The 18,046-nt window shown below is 42.7% G+C and overlaps 2 protein-coding genes across 4 annotated transcripts in view; one reads left to right on the top strand and one right to left on the bottom strand.

Annotated features, from left to right (window-relative positions):
- Positions 1-2,817: 2,817 nt before the first annotated feature.
- vrk1 (VRK serine/threonine kinase 1) lies at positions 2,818-17,025 on the bottom strand. Its single transcript, XM_037072603.1, has 13 exons — positions 16,898-17,025; positions 16,372-16,531; positions 16,119-16,174; positions 12,680-12,749; positions 11,966-12,053; positions 11,415-11,523; positions 9,870-9,962; positions 8,474-8,606; positions 7,789-7,909; positions 7,565-7,623; positions 5,239-5,408; positions 3,866-3,956; positions 2,818-3,159 (listed from the first exon to the last, which is right to left on the bottom strand). The coding sequence occupies exons 2-13, from the start codon at positions 16,529-16,531 to the stop codon at positions 2,993-2,995; spliced, it is 1,317 nt and encodes a 438-aa protein (XP_036928498.1). The 5' UTR covers positions 16,898-17,025; the 3' UTR covers positions 2,818-2,992.
- si:dkey-288a3.2 (protein phosphatase 1 regulatory subunit 37) overlaps positions 16,975-18,046 on the top strand; it is a 65,392-nt gene continuing 64,320 nt past the window's right edge. For all 3 annotated transcript variants that reach the window (XM_037072601.1, XM_037072600.1, XM_037072602.1), the window contains exon 1: positions 16,975-17,099. The gene's annotated coding sequence lies outside the window, so the exon portion shown is untranslated. The remainder of the gene's footprint in view (positions 17,100-18,046) is intronic.

Raw genomic sequence — 18,046 nt, 5'->3', positions numbered from 1 at the left:
AATATTTACACACAACTAGAACGGCAAATGTACCATAACTTCAGCAACATACTCCCCCTGCACCTGGAATCACTGTGCATATTTGTGTGTGCTTTTTTTTGTGTTTTAGGGGAGGGGGTCTGTTTTTTGACAAAAAAGTGTGTGTGTGTGAAGGGGGGGGCTAAATTATAGCAGAGTGAAATTTTCATTGCATCTTTTTATCCAGGAGTTTCAGGAGGAGGTAGGTGTGGATGATTGCAACTGTCGGAGAGTTTGCGTCGTAGTTCCTTGGATGGGAGGCGGGTGAACGACGCAGAGTTTCTCTTTTACTTTTTTTTTTTGCGTGTGTGAGGGTGAAATGCAGATTTACCGTGTGAGCTGTGACAATTGCAGAGCCGGGGAGTAGAGAGGGGAGACACGGGAGGCCGCTGACAGCATGTAATTCATAACCGCCAGACGAGGAGGTCCATGTGATTTAGATTAAAACACCACGAGAAGAAAAACGACTTCTTTTAACCTTTTTATGACTAATTCTTTGTCATAGCAGGCACTAAAAAAAAAACACAATTTCAATACTTTAACATTTCAGGAAGATCCATAACTTAGTGAAAGGTTCATCATGTCAGCATTGCTTTTTATTACTCCCTTCAACTGACATCAGAACCAGTAGAGCTGCATTAGCTATGTAGCCGCTAATATGTTCGCAAACAGTCGTGTATTTCGACATCCTGCAAACTCGGAGCAGCGTCATCAATCATTCAGAGTCCCACTCGTGTCCACTTGATGAATCGAGGTCGAATGATCTCTCCTGCCTCCGTTTAGGGCTGCGCCAGCTCCTCTGGCTATTCAGCTGTCAAATGCTTTCATGCAAGAGCGTCAATACATCGGGAAGTCCTGCCTCCAACCCCGTCATGTGTGTTGTCTCAGGTTTAACACACACACACACACACACACACTACCAGAGGTGGAGGACAAAGAGTAGGACAAGTCTCAAGGCTTTTCTGACTATGAAGTAATGAGTCAGGTCGAGTTCTTTCAGACCTAAACAAGCATTAAACAAACACTTCATAACATCTCCATCTCAGAGACATGAGGACTTAATTTTCACTACAAGCTTTCTTCAAACATACGCTGTAATATTCAGGCTCAGGGGGGAAAATATCACATGATCACCTTTGTTGTTGGAGATCTTAAAAAGCGTGAGGAAGACATGTTCTCAATAAAGACAGATCAGACACCTCACAGCCTTCCACTTCGTTATATTCGGATTAGATGCATGAAAACACGCGTCTGACCAGATCACTTATTTATCATCCATGTTAACAGTTTAGTTGGAATCTCTAATGATTCCAGTTGGACTGAAGGAACGGTAACCAGATAACCACAGCTGTGCTCATGTTCTCTAATGCACTACACACATTGTGATGCACAGCCATCATACAAGTGCTGGCCTGATGACATCATAATGATCCACTCCAGCGTGGCCTCTCATACACATCCGTGACTTTAATACATTCCAGATCTACTTTTCTCTGTCTCAACTTGTGGACGCTGAGACCTGCCTTAGCTTTACCTTACATGAGCTGCAACAATTTGGATCCCCTCCTGGCTCGCCCTGCCAAAATACTGACAATTGTCACAAACATAGGAAACCCACTGGCCAGGGTAACTGTTATCGAGTTATGGGTGTGTGGGCCCAGGGAGGGCTGTCATCCATATCGTGAAAGTGGTGGTTAGGCAACTGCTGCGAGGCTTTCACGCTCCGCCGGCTCGCCGATTGGAGGCCGACCACAGCAAACACGGGGCAACAGCTGCCTGCCAGGCCGGCCAGTGGATAACGAATCCACGCTAAATGAAAAAAGGCCGGCTAGGGTGAAATTGTGCACCTTTCTTTGCAAACAGAAAGGATGGCGGTGTTGTGTTTAAGTGCTGTCCCTTTTCACCCTCCAGCTCTCCAAGCCCCCCAACCCCCACATCCATTTGCTGTCATTATGGACCACTGCCCCCTATTGCGGGACCGTGGCTGTGGCGCCCCCAAGGTCAGTTGGGCATGGGCAGCTTAGAGGGGAAAGCCAAGCAGGAGGCCTCTTAACTCCTAAAGAAGCTGGAACAATCAATGGCAAGCCACCAGTCGCCACAGGGGCCCCCGGGGGCCTCACACCACTGATAATAGTGGAGATGTCTTCTTCCATGGGGAGGGAGGGGAGTGGAGCCTGTTGGGAGTTAATAAGGAAGGTGGGGGGTCCCATCACGGCTGGTCCAGAAGCTCGAGGACAGGAGTGGTTGAGGAAAAATGGACAGCTTTTCAGCTGTTTCTGAAGTGAACCATGTTGTCCCGTCCACTCTCTGGGATCAACGTGTAACTCTGGTGATCTGACACGATGACATGAGTTTCACACCTCCAAAAATGTGACATTTTAGCAGCAGATGGATAAGGGGGGACAAAGCGCTGCACAAATTTTGCAAATGGAGGCCACTAATTCAGATTTGAACAGGTCAATACAGAGAACATGATCATTATCTGCCTGCTCTGAAGCACATGCATTACCCCCACTGATGCATCTGCTCCCTCAAAGGTTTGAGAAGATGTGACATTCACATTTATAATGCTGGGCGGTAAAAGCTGCCGCATCTTCAAAAATCCATAGTTTACCACATACTATCCACTAAAATCAATGTATCACACCAGGCATGCTTACTGATGAGCTTTCATTCTTCCGGTCATCCATTCATAGCTGGTTTATTCTGCTCATCTCGGTGTATGATTTCAAAAACAATGATACATAAACACACTTCAACAGATGCTTTAACCCCCCTCCCCAACAGAGTCACAATTCATTTCACAATTTAACTTCTTCTTTATTACAACAGCTTCATGAATACAATCAAACATAAACATATTTCCCTGTGTAACAGATAGAAAATCTACCTATAAAACCTTAAAAAGTATATTTTTTAGAAACACAGTGCAGACAGGAGGATGGAGGGAGGAGTGTAAGATCCAGGTGGATCCTTAGGAGGTGGTCTTCTTGGGTCTGCCTCTGGGTTTCTGGGCGGGTACAGGTGACGTCTGGGTGCCCATGTCCACCAATCTGGATTTGGGGTCACCCTGGTTTCCAGTGCTGGCTACCTTCCTTGGTCTAGGAGCCTTTTTGGGACTTTTCCTTACTCCATTTGCTTCTGCCAAGGAGAATTGTCCATATTTCAGGAGGGAGATCACGAGAAATTTGTGACGTTTAGGGATCATTTTAAACAAGGAATGGTATAAGCCAAAAAGAGTGAATTCAGTGTCCACTACATGTAATCGTCCGTGTCAGTGCTGGTTTAATCGGGTTATTTGTTAAAAAAAAAAGAAAAAAAGAAGCATTTTAACTGCTCATTGTCAAAGCTCTGCCAAACATCTGAACATTTCCCAACACTTCCACACTCAGAAAGGCTGCAGCAGTCTGTCTACAGTGGCTGGCGGGATGTTTCTGCACTGAGTTTCTTATAAAGTGGGTGTTGCTTTTTATGAAGCAGCCGCTCACAGCCTGGATGAGGTAAAACTTCAACTTTAAAAAAAAAAGTTTGATGTGCAACAGTTGTGGGATCACAACTTTTCTAAATAACATGCTGCAGGTGAGAGGCGTGAAATGTAGGGAGAGGGGAGAAGGAACAGCGGTTTCTGAACCAGAGACATTTCTGTTAGCTCGTAAATGGTAAATGGACTTTAACTGCACTGCTGGAGACCACTGAAAGTACCTCCAACTTACAATGAGTTTCACTAACTCAGCAAACAACAGTGGAACAATGGAAACAAACAATCTGTAACAATTGCTCTGAATGTTCATAGCAGCTCGCCCAGTGTAACAGAGCTGTAAAGTAATTATGATCAAAAAATACCAACCTTTCTTCTTTGCGACTCTTTTTTTCTTGACAGGACTTCCATCAGTCTCACTCTCCTCTGCCTCAACTGCAGCTTTCTTTCTCTTGGTGACCTTATGAAAGGAGAACAGGAAGAGAACAGACATCAGCGTGCTAACGTAAGGCAGTCGGTGGGTATTGTTGCACCAATTGTTCACAATACACAGAAGCCTTTTCTTTAACACAACGACCTGACAGTTTGTTTTCACTTTGCTGAGCAGGAAATGTCCTAATGGACACTAAACACTCTGCAAGTTAACCATCACAACATATTTTTATTTTTCACTCAAATCAAGAAGCAGAGAGTTTGTCGAGGCTCTCCAGGCCTGCGGCGTCTTCTGATGGTGAGTTCGATGAAGACAGGAGGCCTTGACTTGGCGATGAGACGACCTGACATTTGGAGCCTCCGGCCTTTGGTGTGCCGAGTTTGAGCAAATGCAATTATTGCTCTACCGTCTCATCAGCTGCCTCCACTCACAGACATTAATCCATTAAAACGTCCAATTATGAGCTCTGCTGTTCAGATCACAGAAACGTCCTGGCTTTCCTTTCCACTGTTTGTAAAACTAATTTTAACAGTGAGGTCCACAGAAGTTAAAGTTTCTCACTGCTGCTGTTAACACGGAAAATACTTCCCTAAAGCATGACTTCATAATAAAACCTTAACAATGACATCATGACAGGGGGCTTTTATTGTGAAGGAGTCAGAGGAAATTACATGTTTTTGTAGCCTGATTGGGTGATTAATAATTATTGAACAGTTGGCATGTTGATAAGACCAAAATAAATGCATCAGCATTTCTTTAAACAAAGGTACAGAGACTGTACCTGTAGTCTGACAGGTCAGAGGGTCTACTCCTCTTCAGTCACTGCTGTGACAAGCACATGGTAGTTAAAGCCGCACCTTCAAGTACAAAGCCCTGCTGTGATGGAAATGAAATCCCTGCCTGTGTAAAACACTGCAGCCAGGCCGGCAGTCGTATACAGAAAAACACTGTATGTCTGTCAGCTGTTTGCTGCTAGAGCTGCAGGACCTGCAGATTCACTGAAAACTCTGTAGGGTCATCACACTGATACAGTTGATTAAATACACATATTGATTACAGCTGCTGATAGGCTGCCCATGTTCAACCAATAAAACAAAAGGCTAAATGCTCCTTAAGAGCAACATAGTCTGATCTGTGATCAGGTGTTACAATAACACCAAAAAAAAAAAAAAAACTGTGACGAAGCAGATCATTTGAACTTCTTTTTATTCCTTGAACTATCAGAGTTGTTGTTTGTTTCAGTGTGTTTGTGTGTGTGTGTGTGTGTGTGTGTGTGTGTGTGTGTGTGTGTGAGTGTGTGTGTGCTGACCTTGGCAGGAGGCGGTACGGCTCCATTGACTGGAGTGAACTCCAGCTTGCCGTCATCTTTAGCCTGGACAGCCTTCAGTCCAGCCTTCAGGATGGAGCGCAGCTTCTCGTACGGCGGTTTGTCTTCGTAGCTCAGAGATTTGACCTCTTCCATAAACCTCTGGATCTCATCTGCAACACAACACGTGACACTGTGACGCAGCACAAACATACATTTAGTAGAAATATATTAGTGTATGTACTTTTCCCTTGCCTTTAATGTGTCTGTATCCTCATCATCATTTTGTGATATGTATTTGTTAGCTCTAGCAAGGCTGCTCAGACAGTGCCTTGATCCGTGCTTTGTGATGGGGACTACATAAATAACGCCGACTGGACGAGAACATCTCTCCTCTCGTGCTACACACCATCTTTGTTCCAACACACTGTCACCATAATGTTCTACTCTGCTCGCAGCATCCTGCCTAATTCCTTATTTTTTGGTGTGACTTCTCTCAGACTTGACAAACAGCCACAAACACGCACATAGACGGAGATGTAAACAACAGTGTGGTTGTGCTCAGCGGAGCAGAAGGAAGGCGGGTTGATGCTTCGTGTTGACGCTCCGTGTTGGTCTCTTCTGCTTGACGGCATACACTGCCTGTAGGTCAAAGTGCCAACATTAAAATGGCAATTCTATTCCACAGCGTGACAACGAAACGCGAAAGACACCATTTACAGTCTGAGCTAAAAGTGTTAGCTGCAGAGAGTGGTACTCTGTTTAAAGGATTATAGTACATATAAATGCAATATTATTTATGGCTGTGAATGAACAATATGATTAAAGTCCGTCACCACAATGGAGCTGACAGCAACATATTCTATGATCAGGTGCAGGATGACAAAAGATTTTATCACGAAAACAATAAGTTTACTCATTGTGAATCGTGATAATCGTGAATATGCTCCCATGAATGACTTGGAAAATCCTTCTTGCTAACTGTTGTACAGTCCTGTATTATTGGTTTTCCTGATTTATTTTGGATTCCGTGAGCCTGTCAACATGACTGAAGACATGGTTGGCACCAAAGTACGTATCTTTAACAGGCAGATGACTTTACCACCATTTATTAATCCTTTAGTTGTGCAGGTCGACCTTATAATTTAAGATTGCTTGATTAAGTTCCTTCGATTTTTGTGTTTGTCACAAAAAAAGATGTGTGTCCTCAACAAAACAACAATTTGTCAGGTTCACATGGTTCCATTATGTTTAGTGTAATCTTAGCTTTTATTTCAAAGAGTTAAAAACATTTTGAGGATCGTTGGGACAATGTTACACAAATGTTGGACAGGAAAATTGTGACATGGAATTTTCATATCGACCCCACGTCTAATTGTGATACAATGAAACTGCAGTAATTGTTGAGAAAAAAATGAATAGAACAAATAAGTAGATCAGTTGTCTGTCAAAAGCAACAGAAAGCTTTCTGCTCATGGATTTGCAACATTGGTAACAACCAGAGATCATATCACATCATATTACCCATCACCATTGGAGGCTAATTATCAAAATGATACTGTTCACTCCAGACAGAGACTTGGCTCTCTGTGGATGCTCTGGGGACTCTTTAATTCTCCCTACACACTTTCAAACAGCTCTAATGATGAACATGGTTCTAGAAAAAAACAAAAAACAAACTTATTCTCAAACACTGGGAGACTCATATCCACCACACAAATTTCAGTAGTGCACAATAAGATAGCGTCCCGACCCGGACCTTCGCCCGCCAGCTTATTAGTGACCTCTGCTTCATTGTGTGATGCAGTTATTTACAGGTCTTGTAGTGTGTGCAGGTCTGAGATGACAGAGAAGAATGCAACTGGATTTCACAGTTCTTTAGGATTTTAAAACGGTACAATTTCCACACCACAGTATACTTAAAATAAGGTACCTGACACAGCTGAATTAACCAAACCCAAACCAAACTTATTTTATCCAGATTGTCTCTCGACTTAATGCTTCAGCGGCAAAACCTCAACAGCTGAACTGGTGTGACTGGACTCAATGAGCTGCTCTCTCCTCTCTGCTGCCGCTGCCTTCAGGCTCGCTCGGCTCAAACGATTGCCTGGTAAAGTGCTAAATGAATAATTTTTTATTTCAAAACATTTGGCTGCATCAGCCTCGAGGAATGTTCAGCATCACCTTTACTCTGGAATGTGACGGTGAGCTTTAATCCCTTTGTACCACTTTTCAATTAAAACTCATGCTGCTGAAGGACTGCTTTTTATGTGTGTGTGTGTGTGTGTGTGTGTGTGTGTGTGTGTGTGTGTGTGTGTGTGTGTCTTACCTGGCTTGTCTTGAGGGGAGAAACACTTGGTCAGAAATTCAGGGATGTTTTCTTGACTCCTGCAGAACCAAATAGCAGGATTTTCCCCAGTTAATATTTTCTATGTACTACTTTCACCTCACGCTACTTTCTGTTGCCTGCATGCAGCAGAAATGCTCACGCTTTTACTGAGCGAACTCCATCAGACTGGATGTGTGCAGTGTACACAGGTGTGCAGCTCCCACCTGATTTTAGAGTCTCTGACGTAGACGGGGTCCTGCAGCTTGTCCTCCCAGGGCAGACGTCCACACAGCCACTGGACCATGCAGTAGCTCAGGATCTCGAGGTCGCTCCGTCTGCTGGCAGCTGGAGCCAAACAACAACATGAGCAGCAGAAAACACTGTCAGCAGATTCTCTGTATGAGCAGTATGAGCATTTATAGAAATAACGATTTCTATGACAAAAATAAATAAATAAATAAATAAAGCTGAAATGTACTGTAACTGTGTTCTAGTTCTGACAAACCCATTAATGGACTAGATCCATATTTTCACCTTTTTGTTTTCTTGCCAATGACTGCTCACTGCTGTGTTATGAACGTAGTTGGGATCAGGACATTGTTAGCCTAGCTTAGCATAAAGTCTTAAAACAGCTAGAGGCAGTTTCAAACGACACCATCCAACAGGATCAACCTTGTGAGGTTGATCCAGTCACACAACCTTTTATCCTGACACAGATGTGCGCTACAACAGTCAGTATCTATGTAGCAGACAATACTGTTAGCCTGATGTCTGCTTATCCTATTTGTATTTGCACTGTGTTATTAGAGTGACCATAAGGCAAAATAATACAAAACTAATAATAATCTCATCTAATGTTCTGACCACATGACAGGATGGAAACCTGGCAGCTGGTTTAAGTGTACCTACATGCTCCTTTGTGGGCGTCGATGCTCGTGAACTCTATGGTGCCGTCATGACATCTCTTCGGGTCTTCCTTGTACTCTTTCGGGACATTTTCAGGTGCGTACCTATACGCCAGCCCATAATCTACTAAGTAAACCTACAACACGCCCATCGAGACATTCACACAGACAAGAACAAGGTAACATTATAACACTTTATAGATGTAAACAAACACATTGAAATGTTCCCCCATAGACAGAGAAATGTGGGAGACATGTTTAGCCTAGCTTAGCACAAAGACCAAAGTATGTGGAGCAGATGACTCCACAAACACATTATTGTTATTCAGTCTGCATCGTGATTAGACATGATTGAAATTAATGACTCAATACATTAATTAGTATGCAATAACGCCAAAAATAATATCAAAGTAAATGTAGGCCTTAAATAATTCATAAAATGTAACATGCATTGATATTTCTGTTAAAAATGCTTCTGTGTTTATTTATCTTTATTGATTTACACCATTTAGTTTAATAATGGATTAACAATTTATTATTTACATCTTAATTTCTGTATTCTGAGTTTTACAATTTATCAGACAGAATCATGTTGGAGCATTCCTGGGGGCATACTAAATACATTTTTATAATTTGTACTGAATCTTACAGAAAACATTTAAATATAAAATGTCTGTGGATTTAGCAATAATATTGTCACCATTTATTATTTTGGCCACGTTAATCATCCAGTGAAAATCTGATATCATGACAACCTCATGATGAATGTCAGCTTCCTCATTTAAATTAAAAACCACAAAATGATAAAGAAACATAAAAAAATAAATTACTCTTTCTTTCTTTCTTTCTGTCTTATTTTTACATTTATGGCATGTAAATCTAATCATTGAGCTATTTCTTTCTTTCTTTTTGGTTTTGGCAGTGTCGGTCCTCCACAGTACTCTTCAGCTGGTAATTGGCTACAATAACGAGACATACAAAAATAAAACCAGACCTACGTCCCAGTAACTGCAGGGGAAACATCTAAACAACATAGCAACCAAAAACCCTTAACCAATATCAAAATCCCGAGGGGCTGATTTTGTCATTTATAAAAAGCTATTTAATAACACCACCAATGATACATTATTAATTTTCAAATTAAATATTTGCCCCTGCCTTGTTTGCTAGAAAGAAGCTCTTAGCTGCTCCCATCTAATCTCTCCCTATTTGAAACACACCCACACACACACACACTTAATTGAATCTAATGAAGCAGCACAAGTGTGTTATGATCAAACAATACAATCATCTGCCTGCTCTCCAGGAGCAGAACTGGGGTCAGACGGCCACCTTTGTTTTCCAACGTGAACAAATGCAGTGCTTAAAAACAGATGTCACAATGTGAAGCTTCTACTGACCTGGTTGGGATCGCTGTGACTGAGCATGAGGTTGGAGGCCTTAATGTCAGCATGCACATACTCATGATCATGGATGTACTCCAGAGTATCGAGCTAAACGAGGAAAAGACAGTGATATCAGCTGTTAGTGACACAGAGTCAATACAAAACGCAGCCAGCCATCTGAGCCAGGTGTGAATGAGCTCTGTACAGTTCAGAAACATTCTTACAAAACAATCACCCAGCATGTTGTTCCCATAATGTTTTACACTAAAAGCCTTGTTAAGAAATTATACAGCAACTTTCAGGGCAAAAAAAACAGAGCAGCAGATCGAAATGAGGCTTTGTACTGCGGGCGACAAAACAGAGTGTAAATCCAATGAGCTGCAGAATCAACTGGTGACAGATCTCTACAGCTGCACCTAACAATTAGATTTTTATTGATTCATCTATCAATTATTTATTTCATGAATCCAACATTTTTTTTCATAACTTGATTAATACAACAATCTACCCAAAGTAACATTTGAAAACTTGTCATTTATATTGCAATATTTTATACAATCATCGTCGATCATCAGCCAACATATGTGACACAGTGCGCTGCAGGGTTTTATTCCCCAGCAACAAATAGCCCTGTCTTCACTAGCAATCTGTGTAATCATTATCTACAGTATATCATGTATGGATGGGGACAAAAAGTAAACAGGACTTTATTTTGGCGAAACACAGCCAACTTTACGTTGCGGTGGCCGACAACATAAGCTGGCAATTAGCAGGACTTGTTATTTAGCATTAATAAATACTACGGAGGGAACACAACACACATTTCTGATGAGGACAAACAGTCACTAGTAGCACCAGCATGCTAGTAGCACAACAAGATAGCAGCCTTGTCCTCAGCAAACTGATCAGCTGGCATCCCAACACATCACACGCATGGGCCATGGAGTGACTCCTGCACCGCTGCACCAACCTACGGCGTTTTCACCGCACCACTGGATCTGTGAATCCAGCTGAACCTGGATGCTTCCACAAGTGCTCGGGCATGGCAGCAGTATTGCTTACATCGTCCGTGTTGATGCACATAAACTTTAATCAAAGTATTTACGTATTCAATTATGTCGAAGCGTCACACCAGCCCTAACCCCCAATCTGAGTAGCATAGTATCACTATACCTGGACATAGGCATCACACAACCTATGGAACTGAGCAGATCAGCAGTCCCAGGGCTCTTGCTAACAAGCCACACGCTGCTAGTTCTCTAAAACAAACCCTTCACCTGACAAATACCAGTTCAGTCAGCTGGCACAAAATTAAAGTGGTTGAAGCTCGCACACAGGAACGGAAACATTTGGAACCTAGCCAAGCCAAGAAAAGACTACAGTGATGACATGAGACCCTGACAGATCATTCATTCAAAACACTGAGGACACTGTAAATAACAAATTGTAGCAACACAACCCACTTTTGGTGATTCTCTGTAAGGGACAACATTTAGAGCTAGAACAAAAGACACACAACATGCAAGTGAAATGAAACCATGTGATTACGAAACAACCAACCAGTCGGAGGCCGAGCTGCAGGACCAGTTTTCTGGGGAACCTCCTCCCACATTCTTCAAACTTCTTCTGCAGGTCTGTGCCAAGCCTGTCAATTACCATGAACCTGTACCTGGACCGAAACAGAAAACATATTTAATGTATCTGAAGTGGCTGAAGTATTACTAAACTATTGTGTAACTGATACAGCACTGCATAACAACACAACTCTCCAATAGGGTGATCTCATTCACATATTAGACACTGGTAACATCAACAGCCAGAATAAAATATACAGAAACAGAGAAAAAAATGTTTCGATTTTCTTATTTTGGCATTTTGACGGTAAAAATAGAACCTGTGCAGTTCTAAGCTGCTCCAATAGTACTGACAAATTATAACTTGTGTGCCCCGCCTGAGTGTGTGCAGAGGAGCAAGATGCTTGCCAGAAGTTGATCAAGAATATTTATAACAATAATTGATTCATTCATAGTATTCTTGTAATTGTTACCCTCTAGTGATTAACTGCCAGAATAATTACTGAGTGCGGCCCCTGTGAGTAGCTCCAGTCTTACCTCTTCCCTCCTCGGTCATGCAGGCCCGAGCCCCAGTACCTGGGAACTCCCAAATTTCCCAACTTGTGAGACTTGATCCAGCTCTGAACTATAGGACAGAAGGAACTTCATCAGAAATGTTCAAAGTACTTTTGTTTTTTTTTCCTGAAGTGACCTGAAACTGTGTAGAAATGTATGAAATGCATATCACGTAAATCAAATGGAGTTGGATTAATACAACACACTGCTAACTGGTGTAAATGTAAGTGTGTGATGGTTGTGATGCTGAAAGTAATAACAGTATAATTCCATGGAGGGGAGCTGGGCAGTGCAGCTGCAAGCTAATCTGCTGCTGGGACAAAAATTTACCAACAAGGTGAGATTCCAGCATGAATAAAATATGAGCCTTTGGTTCCTTAGTAATATAACAGTTAATTGTCAGGGGAGATTGACATTTGGATTGTTATTATATAAAATGCAAAGCTGTGGCCTGGGGGCCAATGGCGCTGCCACCAAAAGCTTCCCTTCCTCTGCAGGGCCCCTCCGTGCCTCCGCTACATGATTGTCTTTTTTAATTAACAAAGTTGGCTTTCTTTTATTTGTTTGTCCTGGTGGTGGGAGACTATATTGTGTTATGATCACAACGCTCACTTTGGCTTAGTGACATACTTCTACGTGTGTGTGTGCGTGTGTGTGTGTGAGTGAGTGTTTATAAGGAATGATAAGTTGGCTCACTCAGATCAGGCTTAGCAGCTCTCATGTAAAACTTGAGCTCAGAGAACAGAGGTCCATTGTCACTGGGCTCCTGTGAACAAAACACATGGATCAACACATTTTACCAAGGAATTATTAAAACGTTTCTTTCTGGGAATGTAATAAAAACAAGTCATTCCTAAGTTATCTCGTGCTGACTGTTTTTTTGCGCATGAACATTTCATATCCAGGATTTCAAACTAAACTGTACCACTGACTCCTCCAGCAAGCATCTGGCCACATGTCTGCACCTTGATCACAACCAATAGGTTCTGACCCAGGCTTGGTTATGGAGTCTGATCCTCACAGCATTTAAAATGTGTCTGCACAGGGGAAGCTCACACTGTTGTCTAATATGGCTCATTAATAAACTTAAAAACAACCTTATCACAACTACATTATAGTGTCTTATTATTACTTTATTAAATGTCTGTATATCACCTATCAAAGTTAAATAAAAATTAACACACACACACAGACACACATTTTTAGATCCTGTTTTGATACTCATCATGTTTTTGTAATTGATGTTTGTATATCAGTGAGAACATTGCAAACAGGAACTCCTAGTACACACCTGCCGCGCTTGAAGAAAGTTTAGGCTACCATTTTATGTCAAAAATTACTTATTTTTTTTTTAAGAATACAATATTTTATAAAAGGACAGACTGAAAAACAAGATTTGATATTTATATTTTAAATATAACCAGGTGTTATTTGCAGAGCAGCAAAGTCACTATACAGTTTATGTCACTGGAGACAAGTCTAATGTCATTTTCACAACAGAGTGAATGAGGAGACATGACAGACACGAGTCAGTATCAGTCAGACCTCCTGTCCTCAGTCGTCCTCTCTCTGCTCAGGTGTCTGCAGGTATCTCACCTGATAGAGAGGACCGGCGGTGTTCTCTCAGTCAGCAGCACTTTACAAGAATATGCTAAATCTTAAAATATGTGGCAAACTAACAGAAACAGTCCGACCACAGAGCCAGCTTGAGTTTAGAGTTGTTTGTAACTATTCACTGATCTGACATGCTTTGAGACAGAGCACATTAATACACTGCTTTTCTTCATGTTTACAGGTGAACTGACAGAACTGGCTTTTTACTCACCAAAAATGTATTGCACATTGGTATAACTGGTGATAGTAGGAAGCCTGAGACATCAGGGGAGTCTGTGTCATAAATAACTGGCCACAAAAGTTTAGAAATTTCCAATAAATCAGCCGCTTACGTCGAAGCTAACAGAGCTAACACTAACTTTACAGTCTTATATAATAATAATAATAATAATAAGAAGATCAGGCCTGTTGAATATCATGGTTCGGTACCCAAAGTTCACTTAATGAACTTCCATGTCTAGACTGTTAAGTCATTCAAATAACAGCCTTCACCTGGAGAAACAGCCAGCCACAGTGAGCAGGGGGAGCAGATCATAGTCATAGTCTTCTTCTCCTTGTGGTTTTCAGCAGGCTACAGTCACTGCTGTACTGCTGCTGATTCTTGCCATCAGTTGTGACTACTGCTGTGCAATTACTCAAATTCACAAGGCATCAACAGCTTCTTGCTTTACAGTGACAAAACCATCAAACCATCAGTATATTCTGACGTCAAGATGCATATCTGAGTACATCTGGCTGTTCAGGTTGGCAGGTCTTCTAATAATGAGGGATGTCCCAGTCTGCATTTGTTTAGCCCGATCCCGAGTCCTTTAATATTTAGTAAATACCGATACCAGTCCCAATCCGATAGTTAGCCTTAACTAATATTTTCCTGGATAATACAGCTGCATTAAGAAAAAAGGACCTGCATGCAAGCTGTTTCCTTAATAGGTTTTTTTTTATTTTGTTGAAACAAAGTATATATTTTCATATGGCTCTTTCTTATTCTGCATCTGCTATTACAACATTGGCCTATCACCTTCATTGTGTTAACAGGTGAGTCTGTGACGCTGCACTGTGACAACAGACCCTCGTACACAGCCAGCTAATGTGTGTGAGACGCAGCCCACAGTTAGTTCCTCCATATCATCCACTGCTTTTTTCATATCCTGGACGCATTGCTTGTCTACTTCACACGCGTTCAGCATTTCCTCGATTGCCAGTTTTACATCTTCTGCTGTATGAGACCCACGACACTAGTGCACATACCAGCATACTGTAACTCAAAAGCAGAGTAAATGTAACGTAATGCTGAGATGGTAGGGCATACCGGGGATTCAAGAACTCCAGATGACAAAGAAAACCCTGATCCTCTATGACGGAGATGAGCTGGTTATCCAGAGCGATCGCTTTTATCATACCAAATGAGTAGTATTAAATACAGCTCTTCTGTCACCCCCTCTCTAAATGGTTGTTTTGCAGATGTTAAATGTCACTGCTGGACTGCTTTCACTTTATAATCATTTAGTTATTATAAAGTTATTTCCACACTGCAGACATTTTATCCACAGGTTTGCCAGAGTAACGTTACGTGCGTCTGAGTTCTGCCACAAATTGTGCTCTGACATTAAAAAACAAAACAAAAACAAATTGGCCTTCGGTCCACGTTCAAAATTGCCGATCTCGATCAGTGAAAAAACTCTCACATAGGCTCCAATCCAGATCCTGCAGATCGGCTTGGGACATTCCTACCAATAGTCCCACAGAATACATACATTTGGCAAAATGTAAATTAATATAGGCTCACGGGCTGAGTATGCACACTTCGTTTCCCCAACACTAAATGTGGGCTCTGTCCTCAGCTGCATTAAGACTCTGGCTGTAGAAATAATGTGAGTCCATCGTCCTCAGTGCCAACATCAGTTCAGCTGATCGCAGATCACTGGATGCTGCAGCGACAGTGTTGAGCACAGACTGAATCTGTCTCGCAGCAACAATATGTGCAGACACTGGCAGACTGTTGAGCCACCTGATTGTTCTGATGTTTTTCCTTTTCCCAGCCAATCATAATCAAGGATCATAAACAAGGATCAGAACCATCTGCTTTATAATGGGATTACTGTCCCTGTTCGACTGGGCTGTTTGCTGGATTTACTGTCAGATGTCAGAGTGTTGATCTCTACAGTCGATGAGTCAGCCAGACTAAGTAAAACTCCTGTCAGGGTCTGAGTGGACTTAACTCACTCCGGTCTAAGTGTGCACTTGATCTTGCCAAAGTACAATCTTTGCAGTACTATTTTTCTCCTTGTGCTAACTCACTGTAATCATACATTTATGCCAACTGGCTAATTTTATTGATCTGGCAACTTCTTACAAACAGAAGAGAATCTGCTGTAAACACCATGACAGTGAAGCTCACGGGAGCTGGCTGTGCTCGCACCAGGAAGTGACGTGTTGTGTTTCAGGGCGGTGCACCTGTGATGTGTCTGAAACAAACAGCAATGTGAACCAGGTCATCTCAGCTCAGGTGGGTCAGTCTTACCACTTTGATGACGTAGGGAGCTCCAGCACCCACAGGTCCTGCAGAGTTCTCATCAGCTGAAACAGGAAGAAGAATCATTGTATGATTATAATTATTATGGCTGGCAGAGTACAAAAGATGCATTTAAACAACTGACACAGCTGATCATTACAAGTGCTGCTGTCCTGAGCATGAGTCAAGGCTCTGTGGACTGTCTGGATGATCCAGACGGCAGACACACACATCCCTCCTTCAGCCCTCCATCTCTTCTTACCCAGATATATGAGACCAAATCCTCCCTGGCCGATCGGAGCCCCCAGCTTCCAGGACTTCTTCGCAGTGTCTGTCAGGACTTCTCCAGGGGGGAACTCCTCTGCCAGCTTCCTCTTAGCCGGAGCTCTGCCTTTGCCGGCCGCCTTTCCTTTAGGAGGCATCTGAAAGCACAGTCATGTGAGTCTGCTGCTGCTGCTGCTGCTGCAGGGCTGGAGGACGTAAAGTCAGCTGTGTGTGTGACGGTGTGTATGACAGAGTGCGTGACAGTGTGTGTGACAGGACAAAAGGCGCGTACAGAGAGCCGAGCCTCACTTCTTGAGGAGGGAAACAGTCATGTCGACTAACGCTAGCTCTGATGCTACCCGCGCTGTCATGTTAGCATCGATGTCTCTCTCCTCCGCTGCCGCCAACACCAGAACCGGGACCAGAACCGGGACCAGGACCAGAGAGAGAGGCAGCGGAGGGTCTGCGGCCGACACACGGACACACACGGACACGGCTCAGACAGTTAGAAGACCAATACACACCTGGAGTTTGCAGTTTGTTGTTGGCTGTGCGTTAAGCTGTGTGAGACCAAACTTCCCGCATTACTACCGGTCAGGAAGTGACGTCACAGCACTCTGCCGCCCTACTGGCCGCTTACGCTGCGTAAGCTACGATGGAGATTCTGCGTAAGCGTAAGTGCTGCGGAAAACCCCTGGAGGGGGTCTGTGGAGCCCTGATGGAGAGGTGAGAGAGAAGTGTGTGTGTGTGTGTGTGTGTGTGTGTGTGTGTGTGTGTGTGTGTGTGTGTGTGAGAGAGAGAGAGAGAGAGAGAGTCTCTTCATCCTATAAAGCTGTTTGATGTAATCTCAGATTTCTACCATCGATTATGAGAGCTGGATCAGTTAGTCACCGAACAGTCCGGCCCGCTCCGGTGGAGGAAATATTGATTAAAGATTTGAGTCGGCTGATATTTTTACAGCTGAAAGGTGTTCATGGAGTTATTATTACACTTCACTACAAGTGCAAGTGTTGAAGTGGAAGTGGGCGAGCGATGTGGTGGTTTGGCTGTGAGATTCATCGTTAAGAGTAAAATGATGTGTCTCATGTTTCATTTCTACAATCAAGCTTTAATTCAACACCTCAGCAGTTTCCTCAGTCTCCACACTGTTCGAACACATTGGCCCAAACTTTCAGTTAATTCACACATTTCCATGTCACGTGTTTTTTTAAAAAAAACAAAAAACATCCAGTTCATGCTCAGGAAGTGTCGAGGTGTGTGAGCGAGGCCCCTGAGGCTTCGGAAGTGATCCACTTCCTCGTTCAAGTTTTGGCACTCGAGTGGTTTTACTGATGTATATATTTGCCAGATTATTTGTCGTGGAAACCTCGTGCCTCACTGATAGTTGAGTCTGACCAGCAGCCTCCTGCTCCTCCGCCCATTCACAGCTGCTCTCCAGCTGCTCTCCCGCAAAATAGTACCAACGTCCCCTCATGGAACTAATTCCCATTCACACACTCAGAAGGAACAGTGATGTCTTTGAAAGTAAGCGAATAGCGATAGTCTGCCAAAGACATCTGAGTTACTCTACCATTGTTCTTTTTGCTCAACAATGAAGTAATGTGTCTTTTTGTGCAAACACTGTGAGGTGAGTGACATCAAGCTGCCTGATGTGATGTTATTAACATCACATC

Source organism: Acanthopagrus latus, chromosome 16 (genome assembly GCF_904848185.1).
Source record: "Acanthopagrus latus isolate v.2019 chromosome 16, fAcaLat1.1, whole genome shotgun sequence".
Lineage (NCBI taxonomy): Eukaryota > Metazoa > Chordata > Actinopteri > Spariformes > Sparidae > Acanthopagrus > Acanthopagrus latus.
The sequence above is the reverse complement of the archived record's forward strand: the minus strand, read 5'-3'. Positions and strand labels throughout refer to the sequence as shown.